The 23,348-nt window shown below is 45.4% G+C and overlaps 1 protein-coding gene across 2 annotated transcripts in view; it reads left to right on the top strand.

Annotated features, from left to right (window-relative positions):
* BANP (BTG3 associated nuclear protein) overlaps window positions 1-23,348 on the top strand; it is a 114,197-nt gene that overhangs the window by 29,280 nt on the left and 61,569 nt on the right. For both annotated transcript variants that reach the window (XM_054269551.1, XM_054269552.1), the window contains exons 6-8: window positions 1,625-1,800; window positions 10,448-10,687; window positions 23,045-23,212. In XM_054269551.1, coding sequence (XP_054125526.1) covers window positions 1,625-1,800; window positions 10,448-10,687; window positions 23,045-23,212 — 584 coding nt within the window. The remainder of the gene's footprint in view (window positions 1-1,624; window positions 1,801-10,447; window positions 10,688-23,044; window positions 23,213-23,348) is intronic.

The raw sequence follows: 23,348 nt of genomic DNA, 5'->3' as shown, positions 1-23,348 counted from the left end.
GGCTTGGATAGGTTCTCTTGCTTCCGCCTTGGTGGGAGAGAGCATCCTGGAGGAGCTGGGATTATCTGGGCATCCTGATGGGATTATCTGAGCATCCTGCTGGGATTATCTCTGTGTTAAGTTAAACAAGGGTTTCTGTAGCTCTGGATTTTTACATGGATGCACAATCCGTTGGGAGCAGGCCAAAATCCTGTATTTAACCAGCTGAAGGAGAAATATGCAGTCCAAGGAAAACTTGGACTATCTAAAGTGAATTTTAAACAAGCAGACCTGGGGATTCTGGGTGGAAAATGGTCGTAATTAATATATTTTTATAAATTACTGGGATATTTCTTTTGTTTTGCACATGGGGCCTAGACTTTTCCATTGAGGTAAATGAAGAAGTTGATACCTAAGATTTTTTTTTATTCCTTCTGCTATGTGTGACCCAAAGGACAAAGTCTAAACCTGCACAAAGGGAAGTTTTAGTTGGATGTTAGGAGAAAGTATTTTACTGAAAGAGTGGTAAAGTATTGGAATCATCTGCGTGAGGAGGTGGTGGAGTCACCATCCCTGGATGTGTTTAAAAAGAGACTGGATGTGGCACTGGGTGCCATGATTTAGTTGAGGTGGTGTTAGGGCACGGGTTGGACTTGATGATCTTTAAGGTCTCTTTCAACCTGGTGATTCTGTGTGATTTTTATTCTCCTAGATAACTCTGAGTTCCACGGGAGCAGAGTGATTTAAAGGAGCTGATTTTATCCAACACATTTATTTTGTTAATTAGTGCTTTTAATTCCCTCACAATGATGTGCAGGGCCATGAGCTGAACTGAGTGATGCTGGGATTTGGATATTCCATGCTCATGTTCCTTCTGTGGGGCTGTTCTCTTCAGGTGACCTGTGTTTCTTGCCCACAGTGTGATTTTTTTGTTTTGCTGGATAGTTCTGCAAGAGTAGAGTGATTTAAAGGAGTCCATTTTATACAACACATTTATTTGGCCCTCACAACGATGTGCAGGGCCACAAGCTGAATTCAGTAACTCTGGAATTTGGATATTCCATGCTCACATTTATGCTGAGGGGCTGTTCTCTGGAGGTGACCTCACAGGAATGTGCAGGGCCATGAGCTGAATTCGGTAACTCTGGAATTTGGATATTCCATGCTCATGCTCCTTCTGAGGGGCTGAGGTGACCTGTGTTGGCCCTCACAGTGACGTGCAGGGCCACGAGCTGAAATGATGGTGGAATTTGGATATTCCATGCTCACATGTGTGCTGTGCTGAGGGGCTGTTCCCTCGATGTGATCTGTGTTGTCCCTCACAACGATGTGCAGGGTCATGACATGAACTGAGTGGTGCTGGAATTTGGATATTCCATGCTCACGTGGGGCCGTTCCCTTGAGGTCACCCATGTTGGCACTCACAGTGATGTGCAGGGCCATGACCTGAACTGAGTGATGCTGGAATTTGGATATTCCATGCTCAGGTTCCTTCTGAGGGTCCATTCCCTCAAGGTGACCCGTGTTGGCCCTCACAACAACATGCAGGCCCACAAGCTGAACTGGCACTGGAATTTGGACATTCCATGCTCCCGTTCCTGCCGAGGGCTGTTCTCTGGAGGTGACCCGTGTTCCTTGCCCACAGCGCGGTGCCGGGCCGCCGGCAGAACACCATCGTGGTGAAGGTGCCCGGGCACGACGACAGCCACAACGAGGACGGCGAGAGCGGCTCCGAGGCCAGCGACTCGGTGTCCAACAGCGGCCAGGTGGGCAGCCAGAGCATCGGCAACAATGTCACCCTCATCACCCTCAACTCCGAAGGTATGTGGGCTGCCAAGGGGAGATTTTGCTTTTTTTTTAATGTACATTTTATGTATCCTCAGTACTCTTAGTGTACATACTTGTAATTCCTTAGGTCTGGTAATTTAGCATAGTCCTGGTGTGTTAGGCCTCACATCCTAAAGGTCTCAGAGTGAGGCCTTGTGTGAGGCCTCAGAGCCCTCAGGCGTCTTAGAAAACCAATGATGCCTTGAGAGGCTGTCTAGAACAGAGGCTGGACAGTGTTAAAGGAATAAAGTAGGGATTTATTAAAAGGCCTTCAAAGGATGCACCTTGGGCAGTGCAAGAGCCTGGTCAGGGAGTTGGGCTGTGCTCCAGGGAACAGGGACAGGAGCAGAGGGAACGGCCTCAGGTCGGACAGCAGCGGGAATTTGCCCATGGAAAGGGGGGTCAGGGATGGGAACTGCCCAGGGAGGGTTGCAGTGCCCATCCCTGGAGGTGTCCCAGCAATTCCTGAGGTGGCACTCGGTGCTCTGGGCTGGGGACAAGGTGGGGATGGGGCACAGCTTGGACTCTGATCCTGGAGTTTTTTTCCAGCCTCAGTGATTCCAGAATTTTTCCTGCTCTGTCAGCTATGCCAGGGGCAAAGCTGCCAGCACAGGAGGATGTTTGTTGTGTAATTCCCTTTCTGCCTTGGTATGGCACAAATTTGCACAGACAAATGTGATGTTTGACCCATTGATGTGCATGTAAATTCTGAAGAAACACCTAATCCATTAATGTCTGCAGATCTGATTTCCCTCAGACCCCTGGAACACTCATCCATTCAAAATCTCTGAGACTGATGAATGCTTTGAGGATCAGATCAGTGACCCCCCTCCACCTGCCCTTGCCCTTGCACGGGAGGGAATTGCTAAGTGACTTCACCTGCAGGCACAAATTCAGTTATTAATAAAGGAAGAGATGCAGAATAACAGGGCTGGTGTGCAGGGAGAGGCAAAGTCACAGCAGCCCTTGGCTTTCATCAGCTGGGGCAGAATTCCAGGTGACTCTGAGGTGTGCAGAGGTAAAGCCAGGATGGAGATCCCAGCCCAGGACCGAGAGCAAACACCAGGTGTTCAGGACAGCTCCACTCTGTCATCCTGGCTCTGGAAAGCACAACTGGACTGTGCTTACAGTTGGGATTGTCTGACACTGAGCTGTGGATATTTCCAGGATTTAGGGAATGGATTTCTATAAAGGCACTCATTGCTCTCTGCTGGCTTTCATGTAATTGTGATAATTTAAAAATTAGTGTTATTGCCTTTCTATCCCTAAATATAATGATTCAGAAGCTTTGAGCCCAGTTCCAGTAATGGTGTAGAACAAGGCTGGTTTCTTGCTGACTGAACTCTGTGACTTCAGTCCATGTGTTTTTTAAAATCCAGTTAATTTTGGCATGCTTGTGTTCTTACTGGGAGCCCTGGAGTGCAGCATCTTCTCACTTCACTTCTCACTTCTCACTTCTCACTGCATTTATTTAATTGTGAACGTTCTAATTAGACTTAAAAACAATGAGCTACATTTCAGTGTCTTGTGCAGAACAAAGAGCGCAGGAAGAGCTGCTTTAGTTTCACTGATAGACTTTTGGAGCAGGAGAGCCATTAAGTGTTATACACTAAACATGAGGAAGTGTCTTTTATAGTGGTTTATTTTGTAATGGTTTATTTTATAATGGTTGCATGGGATGGATGTGATGGCCCAATTTTATTTTCCTCTTCAGTTTTCACACATTGCCCTTGCACCTTCAGGGTGGTAAGAGAAGGAAAAGTTTACTCTGTTCAGTTCTTTTGAGACTCTTTTCCTGTGCTTTCCAGAGTTCTTGTCCATTTTTAACATTGTGAAGATTCTGAATGCTTCAGCTGGTCCTTAGTGCTGTCCTTGCACAGAACTTCATTTGTGAATCAATTCTTTGGGCCTTCACAGAAGACATGGGATCATGGAATGATTTGGGTTGGAAAGGACCTTAAAGCCCATCCAGTTCCAGCCCTGACACCTCCCACTGCTGCTCCAAGCCTGCCCAGCCTGGCCTTGGGCACCTCCAGAGATGGGGCAGCCTCAGCTTCTCTGGGAAATCCATCCCAGAGCCTCCCACCCTCACAGGGAGGAATTCCTTCCTAAAATCCCATATAACCCTGGAGTGAAACCATTCCCTGTGTCCTGTCCCTCCAGTTTCTCATGCAGAGCCTGAGCTGGAAATGTGACCATGTATTTTTGGAGCAGATAAGGGGAGACTGGGTGTTAATTAAGGGATGACTGATGTTTTTTCCAGAGAAAACTCCTCAGTCACGTCTTGTCTCCTCAATTGGCATCTGAAGCAGTCATTTGATAATGGCAGCATGAAGCAGCACTGAGGATTTGCTTTCCAAGTGGGAATCCAAGCAGCTCAGTGTCCCAGACTTATCTGTGCTCAGGATTTTCCAGCCCAGGCAGGCTCAGATCTCACCCCTGGGATGAGCACTTGGAGCTGTTTGCTGCCAAGCTCCTCAGGACAGGCACAGACAGTGAGAGGAGCTGGAGCAGAGCAGGAGTGAACCTTTTGTACCCTCAAATGATGTGGTGCTGATGTGGAGACACTGATGAGGACTGGTGAAAGCCAAAGAAAATTATAAAAATTGAATTACTTTGGGTTTTGTTTTTTCAATTATTGGGAGCCAGCAGATGAACAAGTTTCTTGCAGGTGTCTGCCACAGAGATATTTGGAGTTAACCCTGGCCCACCTCCACCCAAATATAACAAAGATATATTAAACAAGGAAAAAAGGGCAAAATCCACATTAGAAATCTGATTTTCTGATGTGAAACACATTTTCCAAGGTTTTAAAAAGCCCTTTGAGTCCATGGGTTTTAATTCTCTGAGGTTTTTTTGGATCTTTTTTTATCTGAACTTTTTATCTGATCACATCCTTCCATGAGTCATAAAGTAAGGGAATCTCTCTTGGATTTCACCGAAACTGAGCCTTATTCTTAACAAACAAGTGATGCCTCTCTGATGTTGTGCTGAGGCTGAAGAACCTGTGAGGGCAGGAGCTGTTCCCAAAATTCCTCCTGGTGGTCCTGGATCCACAGGGAGTGAGCTGGGACTGGGTCTCCTGCAGCCACAGCCTTTGTGGAATATTTACCTGGAGCACGAGATTGTTCTGGGTTTGATCTGAAATAGGGCAGGGTTAGGTGGGATACTGGGCAGGAATTCTTCCCTGTGAGGCTGGGGAGGGCCTGGAATGGATTTCACAAAAAATCAGTAAATGTGATTTACTGTGGCTGCCCCATCCCTGAAGTGTCCCAGGTCAGGCTGGATGGGACTTGGAGCACGCTGGGATGGTGGAAGGTGTCAGGGCTGGAATTGGATAATCTCCCGTGTCCCTTCCCACCCAAACCATTCCATGATTCTGGGATTTTTCTTTGATATTCCCAAGAAATGAAACCTTTCTTTCCCCACCCCACAAGAACAGTCCAGTGACAAACTCCAGCTCAGTGCCCAGGCCATGTGTGCTGCTCCTCAGGCAGAATTCCCAATGTCTGAGCTGCATTTTGTGCTGGAGGAGGTTTTGCTGAATGTGACTTTAGAGCTCTTTAACCTTTCTTTTAGCACAGCTTTCAATCCCACTGCTGCATCTGGAGGTGAAGTTACAGCCTGGTTATCCCTCCCTTCCACACACTTAATGATTTTTAATTAATAAAGTCAGTGCTCTGGAGTCTCTGCTAATTAATCACGGCCCCTGTGAACTTCTGCTAATTGACAGGAGCTCATTAAAAGATCACAGAATCATGGAATGGTTTTGCTTGGAAGGGACCTTGAAGCTCATCTCGTTCCAACCCTCCACATGATGGTGATGTTGAATCTTCTATACATCAGCCAAAACATTATTTAATTTCTCTAGAAATGGAGGTTTATTTTTGTAAGTTAGGATTTGTTTGTTCGGGGTTTATTTTAATTTTTTAAAGATTAATTCATCTTTCTGGCTCTCTGCACTTACCAGTCTTTTGCTGCCACTGCCAACTTTGCACCCAGCCTTGAGATGAAAATAAACACAACTTCTTGGAGTGAGAGAACATGTTAATTCCAGTATTTCTGTGGGCAGGTGTTTCCTTTTGTTTTCCCTGGTTTTAAAGGAATGACTGACAGCTCCTGGGGCTAGAGCAGAGCCTGGCTTTGCTTTCATGCTCATGTCAGACCAGGGAGCCTATCCCAATGGAAAAATGGAACAGCTCAGTGTCTGTCACTTCCCTGGGTGGGAGAGCACATCCAGAGCAGCCCCTGTCTGGTTTTTGTTCTCTTGACAGGGATTTTTTTGCTGCTGACCCCACACTGGCTCCTCCTGTTCCCAGAGAATTCCTCGTTTGCGTGGCAGCACGTCCCAAACGGGGATGGATGCTCAGCTGTGCTGGGAGATAAAAGAAATGCAGCAAAAAAGAGTCAAAACCAGCACTGGAAAGCAAACTGGGTCCAGTAGAATGGAGATAAAGGCAAATTTTGTGATGTTGAAAAAAGAGAACAATGGAGAGGAACTAGAAATTGGTATGAGGGGGAAATGGGGTTGTGAATGCAGAGAGGAATTAGGATAAAGCTGGCAGGACTTTCTGCACTGGGAGGAGAAATGATCAGTGGTGATCTGATATTTGGTGTAAAAAAGGGCAAGGAAGCTCCGTTCCCTGAAAGGGCAGCAGGGTCCTCAGGAAAATTCTGGGATTGGAAGGGAGCTCTGGAGATCACCCAGCCCCAGGCAGGGACACAGCCAGGTGGGTTTGGGATGTCTCCAGAGAGGGACACCCCACATTGTCCTGGGCAGCTGTGCCAGGGCTCTGCCACCCTCCAGGGAATGAAGTTCTTCCTCAGTTAATTAAAGAAAAATAGGGCAAAATGAGAAGGTGTGTGAAGGGCTGAGCTCCAGGTGAGTGAGTGCAGTTGTGCTTCACTGAGCTGAAGGGAAGGGGGTTCTTTGAGGGTTCCCTTCCTCCCCAGCTGACATTGCTGAGTTTTTGGAAGTGTTTAAGGAGCAGCAGCAGGGTATGGCTGTGCAGTGCTGGGGGTGGAGTCTGCCTTTTACAGTGCATGCACTGAATAACCTATTCCACCCAGATATCACCTCCAAAGCCTGATAATGCACCTCAAGAACCATTCCACATGCATTGAAGGATATTGCACTGCTGGGAGCCTCCAGTGATCCAGATTTAGTCAATAGTGTTTATGTGTTTAATTGCTCAGAGGGAATTTCCACCCAGTTCCCAATCTGTTTTCTCCTTCCTTATCCATTCTCCTCCACCCCACACCAGAGCTCAGGGTGTTTGTGCCTCACTCAGAACTGGCCCTGCATTTCCTCTTTCCACCAGATTTTTGGGTGCCAGTCCTGTGTTTGCTCCCTGCAAAGTGCCAGATGTGTTGGCAGCCTGGCAGGAATGATTTTGATCTAAAATAAGGCATAATTCAGCTTTTGTGCCCTCACAGAGCTGCAGTGGATTCATGGTTAACTTCAGTCATGCCTGATGCAAAATGGTTATAAAATAAATTCCCTTTCTGTTTGAAAGGAGGAGGAAAATGCAAGAGATAATTTAGTGGGGGGATTGTGGTCATAGGTCAGAATAACAAGATAATGTCTTTTTTTCCAGGCTGGGAGCAATAAAAGAACAGTTGCACGTGGTAAAAACAGTATGTTCTGGACTCTGTGCCAGCAGAAAAAAAGAGAGGATTTTGCAAATTGAACAAAATCTTTGGTTCATGTAGGTTAACAACATTTGTTGAAAAAGTCTGCAGGCAAAAGGTGTTCCATAAGGAACAAAAATTCCTATATCCAACAGCAATCCTGTGAGCTGTAAGGCAGCAAGGCTGTGATAGGCTGGAGGATAATTTATTCAGGCTTCCTAGAACTTCTTTGAAAAACGTACACATTGATCCAGAGATGTTTTTGCTTCGCCAGATCTGCCCAAATTTTTCTAACCCAGTCCATTTATCTTGAGGAACAGCCTGTTGTTTTCCCTGATAATGGTAACCAGACTTGTGGTGAGGCCAGACACAGTGGCATGCAAAACAAGGCACAACTCATCCAAACCACTTTATTTTTCAGATGGCACCTGGTACTGGGAGCAGAAAGCAGCCAGTGTGACCTATCCTGGCTCAGGATAAAAAAGAAAGGATCAAATTAAGGCAAAAAAATACAGACAATTTGCAAGTGTATAAAAATATATTCAGGACAGGGCATGAAGTTCTGATTTCAGCAGGAAAAAAATTGGAGGGATGAGTTTCTACATATGTCAACAATAAATAGTTTTCCTTGCAAGTTACTGAATATAAGGAAGAAATTCTTCCCTGTGAGGGTGGGGAGGCCCAGGGTGCCCAGAGCAGCTGGGGCTGCCCCTGCATCCCTGGCAGTGCCCAAGGCCAGGCTGGACAGGGCTTGGAGCAGCCTGGGACAGTGGAAGGTGTCCCTGCCATGGCAGGGGTGGAGGAGATGAATTTTAAGGTCCCTTCCAGCCCAAGCCATTCCTTGGTTGTGTGGCTGTGCTCGTGCTGATAATCTGCTGCTCTCGGTGATAAATCAGGATTGCACAACCCAACGTTTGCCTCATCCTGTCGTTACTCAGCCTGCGAGCTCGGCCCTGACGTGTGGGGTGACTCAACCCAAAGGTCGTGCTGGAAAAGCAGCTTGGAGTGTTTGGAGTTGCTTTTATGTTCTATTTTATTGAGTTCTTCTGGCTTGTAGTCTGATAAAGCCCAGGGCAGGATTTGGATATCCAGATGCTGCTTGCTGTGGGTGCTGCTCGGTGTGAGGAGGAAATGCTGTTTGACCTGAGCTCTGTCACCTCCTGTGGGGATGGAAGGGTAATGGAAACCAGGAATTGGGGACTTTGTCTATACACAAAACTCTGCTCTAAGATCACTTAATGAAAGAAAAGTCATTAATGTAACTGTAACTGAATGCTGTTCACAATAAATGACTGTAAAGCTCTCGGAGGAAGGGCTGAGTGACGCCTCAGTCAGCAAACCTTGTTTTACTCCTCAGTCCAGCAAACGTGGAAATCAAATCCAAATGGTCCAACTCAGTGGCCGCTGAAATATTGCTGGAGTGCTTCCTACCCTGCTCCTATGAGCAGTGTGAGGAATTCTGGAAGTTTGGTTTATGTCTGGAATGGGAGTCTCATCCTTGGCTCTGTGTTCCATCCTCCACTTGAGGTGAGGTTGGTCCTGAGCTCTGTTCCAGTTTCTGGTTAGTCTTGAATCCATCAACTTTTGGCATTGTCTGCACAGGTTAATTGAAGTGAGGGCCTTTGAGTTCAATTTATTTATTTAATTAAATCCCTAGTGCCCCTTTTTGTTCCCCCTGACAAACTGGGAAAGAAATAAAAAAGTTTCTTTATGTATTGAATGTGTGTGTGTGTAGGTAGGTATAGCTGTGGCTCTGATGGTCTTATATTTGAATAAGAGGGCAGATGATTAGTGATTGAATAATTATCCTTCTGCTGGGCCAGCTCCTTGGGAAACTATTCTTTAGAAAATAATATAGCCGGTAAATATGAGGAAAAACCCAAATTATATTTAGGATCTCTGGTTACATCCTAAATTATTGTAATTGCTTGTTGTACTCCTTTTAAATGATTAAACAGGTTTGTGCTCACTGTTGATTATAATTTCCTAAATCTATAATCTTGCTTAGCCTTGCTTTAATCTCATGGGTTTGACAACCAGAAATGGGTTTGGGGTTGGGGAAAAACAAGGTTCAAAGCTGTTGACTCTTGAAATTTGCTGTGCTTTGAGAATATCCCAGAGCTGCCGTAACCTTCATTTTTATGGGATGAGAGCACTGGGCCTGGAGTGGTTTCTCAATAAAAGAGATCTCTGAGAGTGAGCTGGACACCTGAACTGGCCTCACCAGTTGCTGTGTGGGTCAGAACATGAACAACAACAACTTTTGGTCACTGCTGGGTGAATTTGGGTTTCTTTCTCTCGGTGGCCGGCACCGCGATCCCGCTGCGCTCAGCTGGGAAAGCCCATGGGACACCAGGAGGCAAACTGGGGGAGAGGATGCAAACTTGAGCAATCCTGGCTGTGTCCTGAGCCTGCCTCCCTGCTCAGCCTTTGCCCCTGTGTGTTTCAGAGGATTACCCCAGCCTGCCTCCCTGCTCAGCCTTTGCCCCTGTGTGTTTGAGAGGATTACCCCAGCTGTCCCCATGTGTGTTTGAGAGGATTACCCCAGCTGTCCCCATGTGTGTTTCAGAGGATTACCCCATCCTGTCCCCATGTGTGTTTCAGAGGATTACCCCAGCTCTCTCCATGTGTGTTTCAGAGGATTACCCCAGCTGTCCCATGTGTGTTTCAGAGGATTACCCCAGCTGTTCCATGTGTGTTTCAGAGGATTACCCCAGCTCTCTCCATGTGTGTTTCAGAGGATTACCCCATCCTGTCCCCATGTGTGTTTCAGAGGATTACCCCAGCTGTCCCATGTGTGTTTCAGAGGATTACCCCAGCTGTCCCCATGTGTGTTTCAGAGGATTACCCCATCCTGTCCCCATGTGTGTTTCAGAGGATTACCCCATCCTGTCCCCACGTGTGTTTCAGAGGATTACCCCAGCTGTTCCATGTGTGTTTCAGAGGATTACCCCAGCTGTTCCATGTGTGTTTCAGAGGATTACCCCAGCTCTCTCCATGTGTGTTTCAGAGGATTACCCCAACGGGACGTGGCTGGGTGACGAGAACAACCCCGAGATGCGCGTGCGCTGCCCCATCACGCCCGCGGACATGCTGCACATCAGCACCAACTGCCGCACGGCCGAGAAGATGGCCCTGACCCTGCTGGATTACCTCTTCCACAGGGAGATCCAGGCCATCTCCAACCTCTCGGGCCAGGGCAAGCACGGCAAGAAGCAGCTGGATCCTCTCATGATCTACGGGATTCGCTGTGAGTGAAACCGGGGAGTTTGACGTGTGGATAAGGCAGAAATGGATGGGTTAAATGAGATTTTAAGTGTGTTTGATGTGTGGTGAGATGTTCTGGTGGCTTTTGTTTATGAAGAAGGTTTTAGGAAGAAATCCTAAAAGGCTGGTTTACTTCAGCTGGTGGGTATTCACCAGAAATTCTAAATTCTGACGTCTGTGCAATCACCAGCTGTGAGTGTAGTAAATATTGCAGAAATAATTAGTAACACAAATTTCAATACTGTTCAAGTGCTCAGATCAGCATGGTCTTGAACCATAGTTTTTGACTTCCCATTTATGTCTCTTTTTGTCAAAAGACTTGCTGAGATTGTGATGGGAAAAGTTGGCAATGTCAGGATCATAAAATCTGGGTTCACAGCAGGAATGGCAGGACACTGTTGGATTTCTGTCTGCTCCATGTGCACCAGTCTTTGCATTATTTAAGCTGTTATGGAGCTGTGAACTGATGTTATTTGTGTTAAAGGCACGATATTTGTTAATTTAAAAGGAATCAAATGTGGTTTCATGTAGAACAAAGGCACAGCCACTGGTTTGAAATGAAAAGAGGAATCTGGACGTGAGCATCGTGTTCTGCTGTGCTGATTTGCTAGTGAATACATGGAGGACAGCCGAGTCTGCTCCCTGTGCTTTATTTCCAACAAACCAGCATAACCAGGGTTTTGGGAGAAGTTTCTTCTGCCAGGTGGTGGTTGAGCACTGCAGTCAGGGAATGGGCACAGCCCTGAGGCTTCCAGAGCTCCAGGAGTGTTTGGACACCGTTCCCAGGGACAGGCTGGGGTTGTTGGGATGTCTGGGCAGGCCCAGGAGGGATCCTTGAACTGGATTCTAATAAACCTGGAGGTCCTCTTGTTACCAGATCCTTTATAGTCACATTTTGTGTAGTTACCAGTGGATCTGGGGTGGGAATAATTTGTCATCCTGGTGAGTTTTGTATGGAATTGGCAATTTGAAACTCCAGGTAAGGCTTTGGAAGAGGTCAGGGATTATTTGGGGTGGTGTTTGGAGAAGTGGCTGTGGGACAGTTCCAGGGAAGGGAATAAGAATGGTGTTTGGTGATGGCAGGAATCATGTTCCTCTTATCTGCTGCTGTTTCCAGGGGTTTTCAGGCTATTTTGGGGAAATTGAAAACCACATCTAACCCACTCAGGGGCCTGCATTGGGGCAATTTTTGCTTCATTATTTACCTGAAGCAGAAGACTTTGGGCTTCTTTTACAAACACATTAAAGATGTATTTTTAAGAGAGATGATAATTCAAATGAATGCTGATCTCCAAAGCCTTCTTGTCTGCTGATCTCATCAATGTCAATGATGTTGCTACTAAAACATAGATTTTTGTTAAAAGCTTTTAGAAACACTAAGAAATGGATCTTGCACCAGTGTTAAAGCAATTCCCAGGCAGTTCTTTTCCCATCCCTCAAATCTGAGAGCACAAATCACATGGGTCAGTTTGTAACTGGTGGTGGAGGAAGATGAGATGTTTGCCAATGTGAGCACGGGGAAGGAATGTGTCCATGTGACCCGGTGCTCAAGCTGGGGATTATGTCATTTCTGTAAGACATTCTGACCATGAAAATACTGGATTATGGAAGTGATCCCTGCAGCTGGAGAAGGCCTGGAATGGCACAGATGTGAGAGCAGGGGATCATGAGCAGCAATCAGGGTCTGACTTTGATGATATGAGCATGGTTTGGGATCCAGGTATCTGAAACAACTTCACTCCTTCCTGCTCTTGGCTGCTGTGTTGTTTTCTTTTGGGAGCCAGGCCATAAAAAACTCAGGATTTCTGGAAAAAAATAGAGCCTGTGTGGATCTGGCCAGAGAAGTCTGGTTTGGGCAGTGAAATGTTGATCTGCTACCAGCAAGGACAAAGAATCCTGGGGCAACCAGCAAAGAAAACACAGAACTTGATGGAGCAGCAAATGTAGCAGTGAGAACAGTGGTCCAGGAATGATGATTTCACTTAATAACCTCATGTGTCATCACTGGCAGTAATTAAGTGGGAGTGGAGCTGGATTCAGCAGCCTGGTGAGGAATGTGGAGCACTCAGCTCTCGAGGATGGGATTGTGCCCACGCTCAGTCTGTGTGTGCCATGGTTCCATCCCTGCCATCCCAAACCCCCTTCCCTGTCCACACACATCTGCTTTCCAGCCCTGAGGTGTTCTCCCAGAAAATCCCCCCAAACCCCAGTGTCCCTGGCATGGGAACCCCCTCAGGGCTGGTCCCCACAGTGGGATTTGCTTCTGCTCTGAGCCAATGATGCTTTGATGACTTAATTCAACCAGAAATGAAAAATCCAATGTCATCAGCCTGGCCTGTGCCAGTCACAGCCAGGGGAGCCCAAGGAAATAGAAAGGATTTTGTTTTTCCTTTTGTTTCAAGTTTCTTGCAGTTTGTCAGTGCAAAGATATTCCATCTTTTTTTTTTTTTCTATAAGAAAAACACCAAGCAAATCTGTATTTAATAGAGAAAGTATTTTGTGTAATATGCAGAAAGTATAGAAAATGAAGAGATGTGTGTTTATTAAAAATTCTTGATGCTCTGCACAGGGTTTACCACAAGAGGAGAGGAAAGTTTATCTTTGGAAGTCTAAATTTTCACTTGTGGTAGGAATTTGCTTGTGGGGTGGCAGTGGTACTGAGGAGAGCTTTTGGGCAAGAAACCAGAATGATTTAAACACAATCTATGTCATTAAATAGCTCATTACCTCAGCCCTGCTAAAAATGGAGACTTTTGCTGGTGAAATACAATCCAAGAACATCCTCAGTTGTAATTTTCTTTGCCTAACAGAAAATACAGGTTTAGCTCTTTGGAGATTTTGCAGCAATTTCCATGAGCAAGTTGGAAAAAACAGATTCCCAAATTCAGAATTTTGCAGTTATAAGAAACGGTGTAATAGAAAAGATGATTTTCCATGGCATGCTGGAAAAAATGGAGGGGGGATTTCAGAAGCTCAGAAAAGAAAATTTATCAGTAGTTCTTATTCTTCAAAATAATCAAAGTAACTAAATGAAAACAAAATAAGATTAGTTGCTTATAATATATATTTATATATACACATATTTTATATATTATTGTGTGTAACTTTGTGTATTATTTCTGTGCAAGCCCCTTGCTCTGCACATGGGTTTTTGCAGACTCTCATTTTCCCACTTATTTGTCAGTTCTGGTTGATTATTCTAAGAGGATGGAAGATCAGAACCTGCACATTTAATGCAGAATTTCTGGCTGGGTGGAGGAAGGAGATCCAAACTCATGGATTACATTAAGGGGAACCTGTGCCTTTGTGTTATTGGACCCCAAAATTCTTATTTGGGCTCCAGACAGCATCTGTTGCTCAGGGAATGATTTATGCACATGGAAATAACTCTCTTGTTAGGGACAGGATTGTTGCTGAGAAAAAAAAACAACTCAAAAACTTCAATCCCCCACCCAAACCCTGCAGTGCTCACAGAGGGGGGGAAACTGTGCTGGAAACTTTGGGTGAATTTTCCCATCTGCTTCCACTCTCATAGAGGGAATTTTCCCATTTCCCTTTAATTTCCTCCAGAATGCATCCCTGTCTTTTAAATACCATAAAACAAAGTGTTATCTGAGAATACCTAATGATAAAATCGGATTTTTAACTCTGAATGATGCATTTTCTGCTTCAAATGCCAAATAACTTCACTTTTTAAGCCACAAAAACACAGCACAGAAAGAAATCCCTCATCAAAGCTTGCTGCTCCTGTTCTATAAAACATTCCTTGCAGTAGGGATGGGAGCACTTCTCCTACTGCAGGAGTTGAAAGAGATGTTAATACACTCTGAAAGGACTTGTGTCCTCAGCAGAGGCCAAATGGAATTAAACACTGGCTCTGCTTCCCAAAAATCCACACACCAGCTCTGGGGCTGCAGCCCACACACGGCTGCTTAATAGGAACCACATTTGGCTGTGGAACTGATGGCAGTGGGATGAGTTTATGTATGGAGAGAGAAAGAGAAATAGGAATAGAAAGAGAAATATTGCTGCCCACAGGTTGGGCTGCTTGGAGCTGCCTCTGGTGGCCTGGAAAACGTGTGGGGAGCTCAGCGCTGCTGCTCCAGCTTTTCATGGGGAGTCTGAGCTTCATAACAGCAGGATAAACACAAATAGATCACATTTCTGTCCTTCTTGGGGATTATCCTGCTTGGAAATACTGGAGGAAGGGCAGGAAGTTCTCATGGATGAGCTGAGCTCGGATGTTTCTCACCAGAGGATGTTTTGTGGGACACTCCAGGCTGGTGCTGTTTTTTAAGATGTTTATCATGGAATCCTGGAGTGGTTTGGGTTGTGTGCAGCAATTCTTTATAGTTATATTTTATATTTATATATTTATTTGTATATTTATATATATATATATATTTGTAGTTATATGTGTATTTATAGTTATATGTATATTTATAGTTATATTTTGAAGATCCAGTGCCACCCCCTGCCATGGCAGGGACACCTTCCACTGTCCCAGGCTGGCCTTGGGCACTGCCAGGGATGCAGGGGATTCTCTGGGGATCCATTCCAGGGCCTCTTCACCCCTTCCATCCCAAAATCCCACCTAACCCTATCCCTGGCAGTGGGAAGCCATCCCTTGTGTGCTGGAAAATAATTTCTCTCCAGCTTCTGTCTCCTTCAGGTGCTCTGCACAAACATTGCAGGTTGGGACATGCACTATAAATACAGAATGTCATCAATATTTTCTATTCTTTCACTTTCTCACTTCTAAAAGCCTTTTTTATTACTGAATTTTTATTAACTCTACCAATTTTTCCTCTTTTTCTTCTTTCCTTTCTAATATTTGTATGCTTTTTGGGTATATTTTGTCTTCCTTTCATTTCCTGTTTATAATTTGGAGCTTCTCATGTCTCACAATATTCAGAGTATGGCTGGCTGTCAGAGTATTGAATAACATCCCATGGTTTGAAAGTGTCACACCAACATGCCACAGTCCTGAACATCAGCACTTGCAGAGGTGCATCCAAACCTTGGATTCCATCTGGAGACTGCTGGAGAGCCTGAGGAAAAATGATCCAAATTGGCATTTTGTCCTGTGTCTTTAACATTTCATCAGCAGCAGAAAGTGGTGATTTCTGTGATTGGGATGTTGGTAATTGTTGGTTCAGTCCCTCAGGATCGGCCATGGATGCTCTGGAGGTTGGGGCAGGGGCAGAGCTCATCCCAGCAATTTCCTGAGCATCCCTGAGCTGCTGGCCCCAGCCCAGGGTCCCTCAGGCTATAGGATAAGGGCTCCTCTGCCCAGCCCTGGGAGCCTGAACAGGAGTCCTGTGGTTTGTGTCTGCTGGATGAGCTAATCCTGTGGTCCCTGGAAATCCTTTGTGCCAACATTTTCTTCTCCCAGTGTTAAACACCACGGGCTGCAGTTCTTGGGAAACACAGAGTGGCTGCAGGCTGTTCTGTGATGTTAGCACAGCACCCTGGCACTGTTTGCTTTGGGAGGGACTGGAGTCTGTCCTTCCAGGACACCCTGCACTGCTCCAGGTGCTCAGGCACCCTGTGGGACACTCCTGCTCCTCAGCATGGCTCAGGGTGGGACAGGTTCACTTTGGGGCGGAACTGGGGGAATTGTGCAGGTCCTGCTGAGCTCTGTACTCCTCAGCATGGCTCAGGGTGGGACAGGTTCACCTTGGGGCGGAACTGGGGGAATTGTGCAGGTCCTGCTGAGCTCTGTGCTCCTCAGCATGGCTCAGGGGGAGGACAGGGAGAGGTTCCCTTTGGGGTGGAACTGGGGGAATTGTGCAGGTCCTGCTGAGCTCTGTGCTCCTCAGCATGGCTCAGGGTGGGACAGGTTCCCTTTGGGGTGGAACTGGGGGAATTGTGCAGGTCCTGCTGAGCTCTGTGCTGTCACAGCCTGGGCTCTGAGCCTTGCCAGGGGCTCTGCTCCCCCTGGAGCTGGGCTGGCTCTGTTGGGAAGGTCACCAGTGGTGTCACCTGCTGGGGACACAACCAGAGAGGCTGCAGAGCTCTCTCCTCCTCAGGAGCAGAGTCTGAGAGTTCAGCACATCTTGAAAAAGCAAGAAGTGAAAGAAATCCTTTCTGCTGGGCTTTTCTCCTGTCTGAAGAGCTTTCATTTCAGTTGGCCTCGTGCTGCTGCTGCTCTCACACACTGTGTCCCTCAGAGCTGCACGAGCCTGGCTCCAGCTCCACAGAGCTGCTGCTTTGTGAATCAATTAAATGCTGCCACATGCAGGGCACTGATAACCTCGTTTGAGGCCAGGCAAGAAGATAATGGGAGAACCCATTGAGTTTATCTCAGCCCCACAGTTCTCATCCATGGCATCAGTGCTGGCCCTGCTTTCAGCTGGAACTGGCTGCTGCCTGCAGTTTACTTCTTTCCTGGGCACTTCTCTTGATTTCAATTATTTTCCTGGCCAAGGCCTGTTAATAAACTGAAAAAAAAAAAAAAGGCGGCAATTTTGGGGAAAGAAAATAAATTGTGTGTTTTCTCTCTCCTCCTCACACTCCTCTTGTTGTCCTTGTGTTAGACAAGTGAGAAATTCAATTTTCCATTCTTGGCAAGGCCGCGGTGGGGCTGTCAGTCCCCGCTGCCGTAACTGCGCCGTGTGTGATGTGCTGTCAGGCACTGGTGAGTGCTGGGCTCGGCAGAAACCAGAAAATGAATGTATGAGGTCACTTGGACCATCTGTTTGCACACTCCTTCCATCCCTCAGTGCTTCTCCCTTTTGGCCAGGCTTGGTTCGAGTACGTGCTGGAGTGAGCAGGTCTGCAGAGACAGGAGCACAGTGCTGAGCCTGGGCACACAAAAATGGCTTTCAGGCCTGTGGAAAGAGGAAAAGGGCAAGTCTGAAGATTGGCTCATTGGGAAGGTTTCTGCTGCAGCTGTTGTCTTCTCTTTTAAAAATGGGAGACAAAATAGGAATAAATGTAAGATTTTTTTTTTTTTAAATGATGGAAAAAACTAGAAGCAAATGCCATTTGTCCAGTGTCATCACTCTGGTGTAACTTGGGACCTGGAGCAGAGAACAGGAAGAGTTTTCTCTTTTCAGGTTATAAACCCTCTGTTTGGCCCAGAATTATTTTCTTGTAGTGATTGATTGATTAATTTATAATAATTGTACTCAGGTTATTAAACAGCTGTGGATGTTCTGTCACCATCAGGAAAGGGATTGAAGGATCCCTCTGGGAATTCTGTAACACGTGGAATTCCTGGAAAATCACAAATGTTCTGTTCATGCAGGGATTAGTTAATTCTGCAGGGATTAATAAATTCTGCAGGGATTAAATAATTCATTCACCCCAGCCTCTCCCTGCTCCTGCAGCTCCAGAATCTTTCAGAGCACTCTCTGTGTCCTGTGGGGAGTTGGGATGGAGCAAACCAGGAGCAGATAAAATCCATCTTTTCCTGCCACACTGGGAATTTGACACCCCACTAGATGGCAATATTTGAATGCTGATGGCTCCTTCCATAAATCAGAATAAACCAGGTTGTACTTGCTGTAAAATAGGTAAAAATAGCCTGGCTGCTCTTCCAGAGAGGTGCTGAGGTGTGACTGAGTGCAGGAGCTCTCCTGCTCTGGAACAGGATCCCTTGGTGGAATTTGGAGACTCTAGATCCCAATTAACATTAATTTTTCATTTTTAAAACTTCTGGTGGCGTTCTTTTAATTCAAAGAACAAAGGCATTTAAAATAACTTAAATTTTCATGTCTCCTCTGAATCTGTGACTTGTTAAAGATGAACTATTCAGATAAATATCCTAAATAAATATTAATGAACAGAGTTAATGACTTGGTAGCTGAATTTGCCTTCCCTCCTCCTTGTCCCCAAGCTCCTCCTGTCTCTCTTTGGACGTTGTGGATCACAGCAATGTCCTGGAAAGGGAATTTTTGGTGCCAGGATGGATTTTCCAGCCGTGTGACACTGGAGGAGCCTCCAAAGCTCTGGCATCCCTCCCCTCGTGCATCCCAAACCTAAACATCCCAGTCTGAGCAGGGGGAAGAGGCTCTCAGCTGTGGAGATCATCCCCCAGCTGCCAGAGGAGTAAACAATTCCTGCTTTCCAATGGATTCAATATGGGCAGGGCAAGCCCTGCATCAGCTTTGCAGAGTCAGAGCCTGAAGGCTCAAGGAGGAATTCCAGAGGTGCTTCAGCTTTTCCTCTGCTCCCTCCGTGTTTGGAGCAGCAGATTTTGCTGTCATGTGCTCTTGGTTTAATCAAAAAGACTCCAAATGTGTGACCCTGCTGAGAAAAAAATGAATTTTGGGAGCCAAAGCCCCCAAAAAATCATCCCCTTCTCCTCTGAGCAGGCAGGAGCCTTTGTTTCTTGTAGGATCCATCATCTTCCTGTCAATTTAAAAGGATTCTGTCCATCACTTCAAGATGAATTCCCCATCCTGGTCCTTTTCTTTGGGTTTGAAAAATTAGAGGGAATTGGAAAGTGAAGGAGCAGTGACCTAAATCTGCTTGGATTCTGTATTAACAGAAATATATTTGTATTTTATACATGGCTGTTGGATTCTGTGCTGCCCTTTCCCAAATCTTTCCAAATGCACCAAAACCAGCAGGAGTTTCTGGGCCACCTCAGCCTAACTCTGCCAAGTCCATGAAAATTCTGATTTACCTTAGAAATTTCCAAGGAAATCTGTGATTCCTGGAGAATGGGGAGCAGCAGGAACTCAGGGTGTGCAAATGAAACTCCTGCTGTAGAATTTGATTTTTAGGAGCTGGTTCTGAATGTGGGATGAGGATGGAATATTTCACGTCTGATTTTGATCTCTTCCTCCTCAATTTGTTCTTAATTAGATTTCTTTACAGTTTCATGTTCTGTGGGGATTGTTTTGTCTTTTGCTCCTTGACTTCTGACCTTCCAAAAAGAGAGGATTACTTCCCCAGGAACGTGGTTTCCCTGGGATTTTCTTAGTTTATAATTAATTCTGGTTTTTAGGAAACTCCAACCCTTTCTCTCCTTATTTTGTACAGCAGATCCTCCAAAAATTTAGGAGTGTTGAATCATTTCAGTCACCGCCTCTGTGTTTGCACCAAGTCAAATCTTTTTTTCCTTTGAATTTGTTAGTTTTTATTTCATTTAAAAACCACAGAAAGATTTATTTCAGACCTGCTTGTGTTGCTCTTTTTAATTTTAATTGGACTCCCCCAGCTCTCTCCCTGTCTCTGATCCCTGCTGCACCTGTTGCCTTTTAAAGCTGACTTGAATTTTCCTGATTTTTGCCCTCTTCCTGAGCTTTTCCTTGCTCAGATTGGAATGTTGATCCTTGATTTCCTCTTTTCTCCCCTGTGGCTCCTGAATTCTCTTTGCAGCCCTTTTTGTCTCCCAAGCTGCAGCCAGGATCTCTCTGTCTGTATAAATCACCCCAACTCCTGCAATTTATGAAATCACTGAATTATTTTTAAGTCTCTGGTGTGTTTTTTATGGAAAGCTTCCTTCAGGAAATGAGATTCCTCCCCCCCCAAAAAGCAAACTTTGGCTTTTTATTGTTTTAAAATAAGAACATCTTTTTTTTGAGGCACCATTCATGAAAAGATCACTAAAAACACACTCAGCCAGTCTTAAATTATCTAAATCCTGTACTTTATTCTTCTTTTATGGGCATCCATCTTCCAAATCATTGTCTTTTGGTCCAGGTGCTGATTTATATTCCTGCCTGGATTTTTTCTGTGCTGTTCTGTGGCTCGTGGATGCTGTGCTGTGTAAAATATCAATGTTTGATGCAGCTTTGGGAGAGTAAATGATCCAAAAAACCCTCAAATCCCTTCTCCCTGGAGCATTCCTGCCTTTTCTCTCCTCTGGATTTCCCCAAGTGAGAGTTTAATTTCCAATATCCTGATTTTGGGTGGGTTGGGAGTGGGACATGCTGGGGGCTCTCCTGCCTGCAATTATTTGTGGGCAGGGAACACTCAGCTCACTCCACTCTGCTATTGTGTGCACAATTTGGGGGATTTCTCTCTCTCCTGCAGGTAAATCATCTTTTTAATGCCATTGGGAACATTTTATCTCCTTAAAAACTCCCCCAGTGCCTTCAGGTTGTGATTTTTCCTGGTAGGAAATGTCTTGTTCAGGGCCTGGTTGTAAAACAGCATTTTAGATTGTGACAGTGACTGCACAGATTTTCTATCTGAAATTCATTCTGTGCTCTGCTTTTGCTGACACCCATGGAAAGGAACCCTGCACAGCAGCAAATTGGAATTTCAGCCCATTTTCCTCCTTTCCCAGTTTGGAGACCCCACACAGGGCTGTAAACTTCTCTGGGTTCTTGCTGTCACTTAGAAGTGAAAAATCTCGGGGGACTTCAAAGCACTTCTGAAATAGAAACATCCAGTGTTCTCTCCTTCATTTCAAATTGCTCCTACAAAAAAATAATTAAAGCAGTGAAAAAATAAATTTTATTTTAAAAAATGATGCCACAAGAGATCCAGTTCTCCACTTGGCTCTGTTAGAGCCTGCAGATTTCAGGCTTTGAGGACTCTGGGCTCATTTGTAATGCAGAGGAAGCTGTGGAGCTTTTAGTTTGTGCAAACCTGGAATTTTGTGGCTCCAGGCTTCAAATCATTTGCCTTGCAGGAGCAGCCCATATCCTGTTCTTTAGGTTCTATATACAACAGCTTAGGCAAGTCCTTCACAGGATTAGGAGCCCATCTGAGAGGAAGATGGAAAGCCCAGTAAGTGGAAAAGTGGAAAAGATTATTTTACTTTGCAGGGTAGGGAAAGGAAAATGAGAATTTTAGAGATTCTTGAAGCTTTGCCCTGTGGAGTAAAAGCATCTCTGGCAGCCTTGGCTTGTTCAGTGTTGCACCTCTGAATTTTGAGAGTATTAACATATTAAATGTTCAGAGAGCTCTGGTTGGATTTAGGGGGTTTGGATCAGAAAATCCTGGGATGGTTTGGGTGGGAAGGACCTTAAAGTTCATTTAATGGGCAGAGACACCTGCCCTGTCCCAGCCTGGCCTTGGGCACTGCCAGGGATCAGGGGCAGCCACAGCTGCTCTGGGAATTCCATCCCAGCTCCTCTCCATCCTCACAGGGAACAATTCCTCCCCAAAATCCCCCCTACCCCTTTTCTTTGTCAGTTTGAAGCCATTCCCCTTGTCCTGTCCATATAAAAATCCACCTCCCTCTATTTCAGATGGGCAAATAATGGATTTTTCAGGGGATTTTTTTCCGTGAGGGCTTGAAGTTTTTTGCTCTCCAGTGTTGGTGCTTTAGGAAAATCCAAGCCCCTCAGAAGCTCCAATGAAATGGTGAAAGTGTGGAATAATTCAAGCTGACACTGCACAACATTCCCAGTTAAATTCCCAGTTTTAAAGCCACTCCTCACCTTGTTCATGGAACACTTTGGCAACTCAGCACCAGGGGCTGCACAGTTCATCCTCAGGCTCCTGAAGTGCCTGAATTCTGGGAGCAGCTGTGAGGGGATCCTCCTTTTGGGCTCTGTTTTTAACTGAATTTGGGTCAATTTTGCACTGAGCTTTAAAAGAGTTGTTTGTTTTTTTTTTTTCTATATGGAATTTTCTGCATTTTCCTTCTTCAGCAGGAGTCAATTTTGTAGTCAGACTTATTGAGGGGTACTGTCAGTGAGGAATAATCCCTGCTCCAGCTTTGCCTCTGCAGTGCTGGATCCTCCTCTTGGTTTGTAACAGTGCAGCTTCCACAGACCCCAGTGCAGCTGATAAAATTCCATGTACATACATTGTTAAAATTCCTGGCATTTTTACACCCAGAACTGTGCAGGTGAACAATCACTGACTTTTGGGAATAAGTTTTGTTGAAGAAGTCCTGTAACTGCTCAGTTTTGGGGCTCTTTGCAGGTGCAGAGCCTGTTGTGTGGGACTGTGTGTGTCCTCTCTGTTTTCTGGAAAATACAAGTTTGTGTTGATTATTATTGTCAAATTAAGCCCTTTCTGAGCTAGACATGAGGCAGCTGAGAGGTGCTTAAACTTTTATTCCATTTTCAGTCTCTTGAGAAGGATGAGACAATACAGATGTTATTCACACCATCAAAATGAGAAGCCAACTATTTCCTAATTACAGTACACTGTAAGTGCTTTTTGGTCTATCAGCTTTAGCCACATCATGCTGTAGAAGCCTTAAAGCCAATAATCTAAAATTAACCCTTGTGGGTCCTACTACAGTGCATCTTTCATAATTTTGTTTCTCCAAAGTATCCAGTCTTTTTTGTAAGGCCATCCTTTGAAACTTGTTTCTATTTCCATCTCTCAGTGTCTCTCTTACTCTATGGTATTTCTAAGGTATTTCTATGCTATATTCTGCTGTATTTTTACAATTTTTTTTCTTTTTCCTCCATTCCAGGCCACCTGTTTTACAAGTTTGGCATCACAGAGTCAGACTGGTACCGCATCAAGCAGAGCATCGACTCCAAGTGCAGGACAGCCTGGAGGAGGAAGCAGAGAGGCCAGAGCCTGGCTGTGAAAAGCTTCTCCAGGAGAACCCCCTCATCCTCCTCCTACAGTGGCTCAGGTACAAACCAAACCTTCCCCCCAAATCAGAAATCCCTCTTGGTTTCCAAGGTGAATTTTGGTTTGGCTGCCTGGCTTTGCTGAGGTGCTGAGAGTGTGAATCCTGCAATGGTTTGGGTGGAAAGGACCTTAAAATC

Source organism: Melozone crissalis, unplaced genomic scaffold (assembly GCF_028551555.1).
Source record: "Melozone crissalis strain CALT ecotype California unplaced genomic scaffold, PUWL_Pcris_2 ptg000007l_1, whole genome shotgun sequence".
Lineage (NCBI taxonomy): Eukaryota > Metazoa > Chordata > Aves > Passeriformes > Passerellidae > Melozone > Melozone crissalis.
Note: the sequence above shows the minus strand (reverse complement) of the source record. Positions and strands in the feature narration are given on the sequence as shown.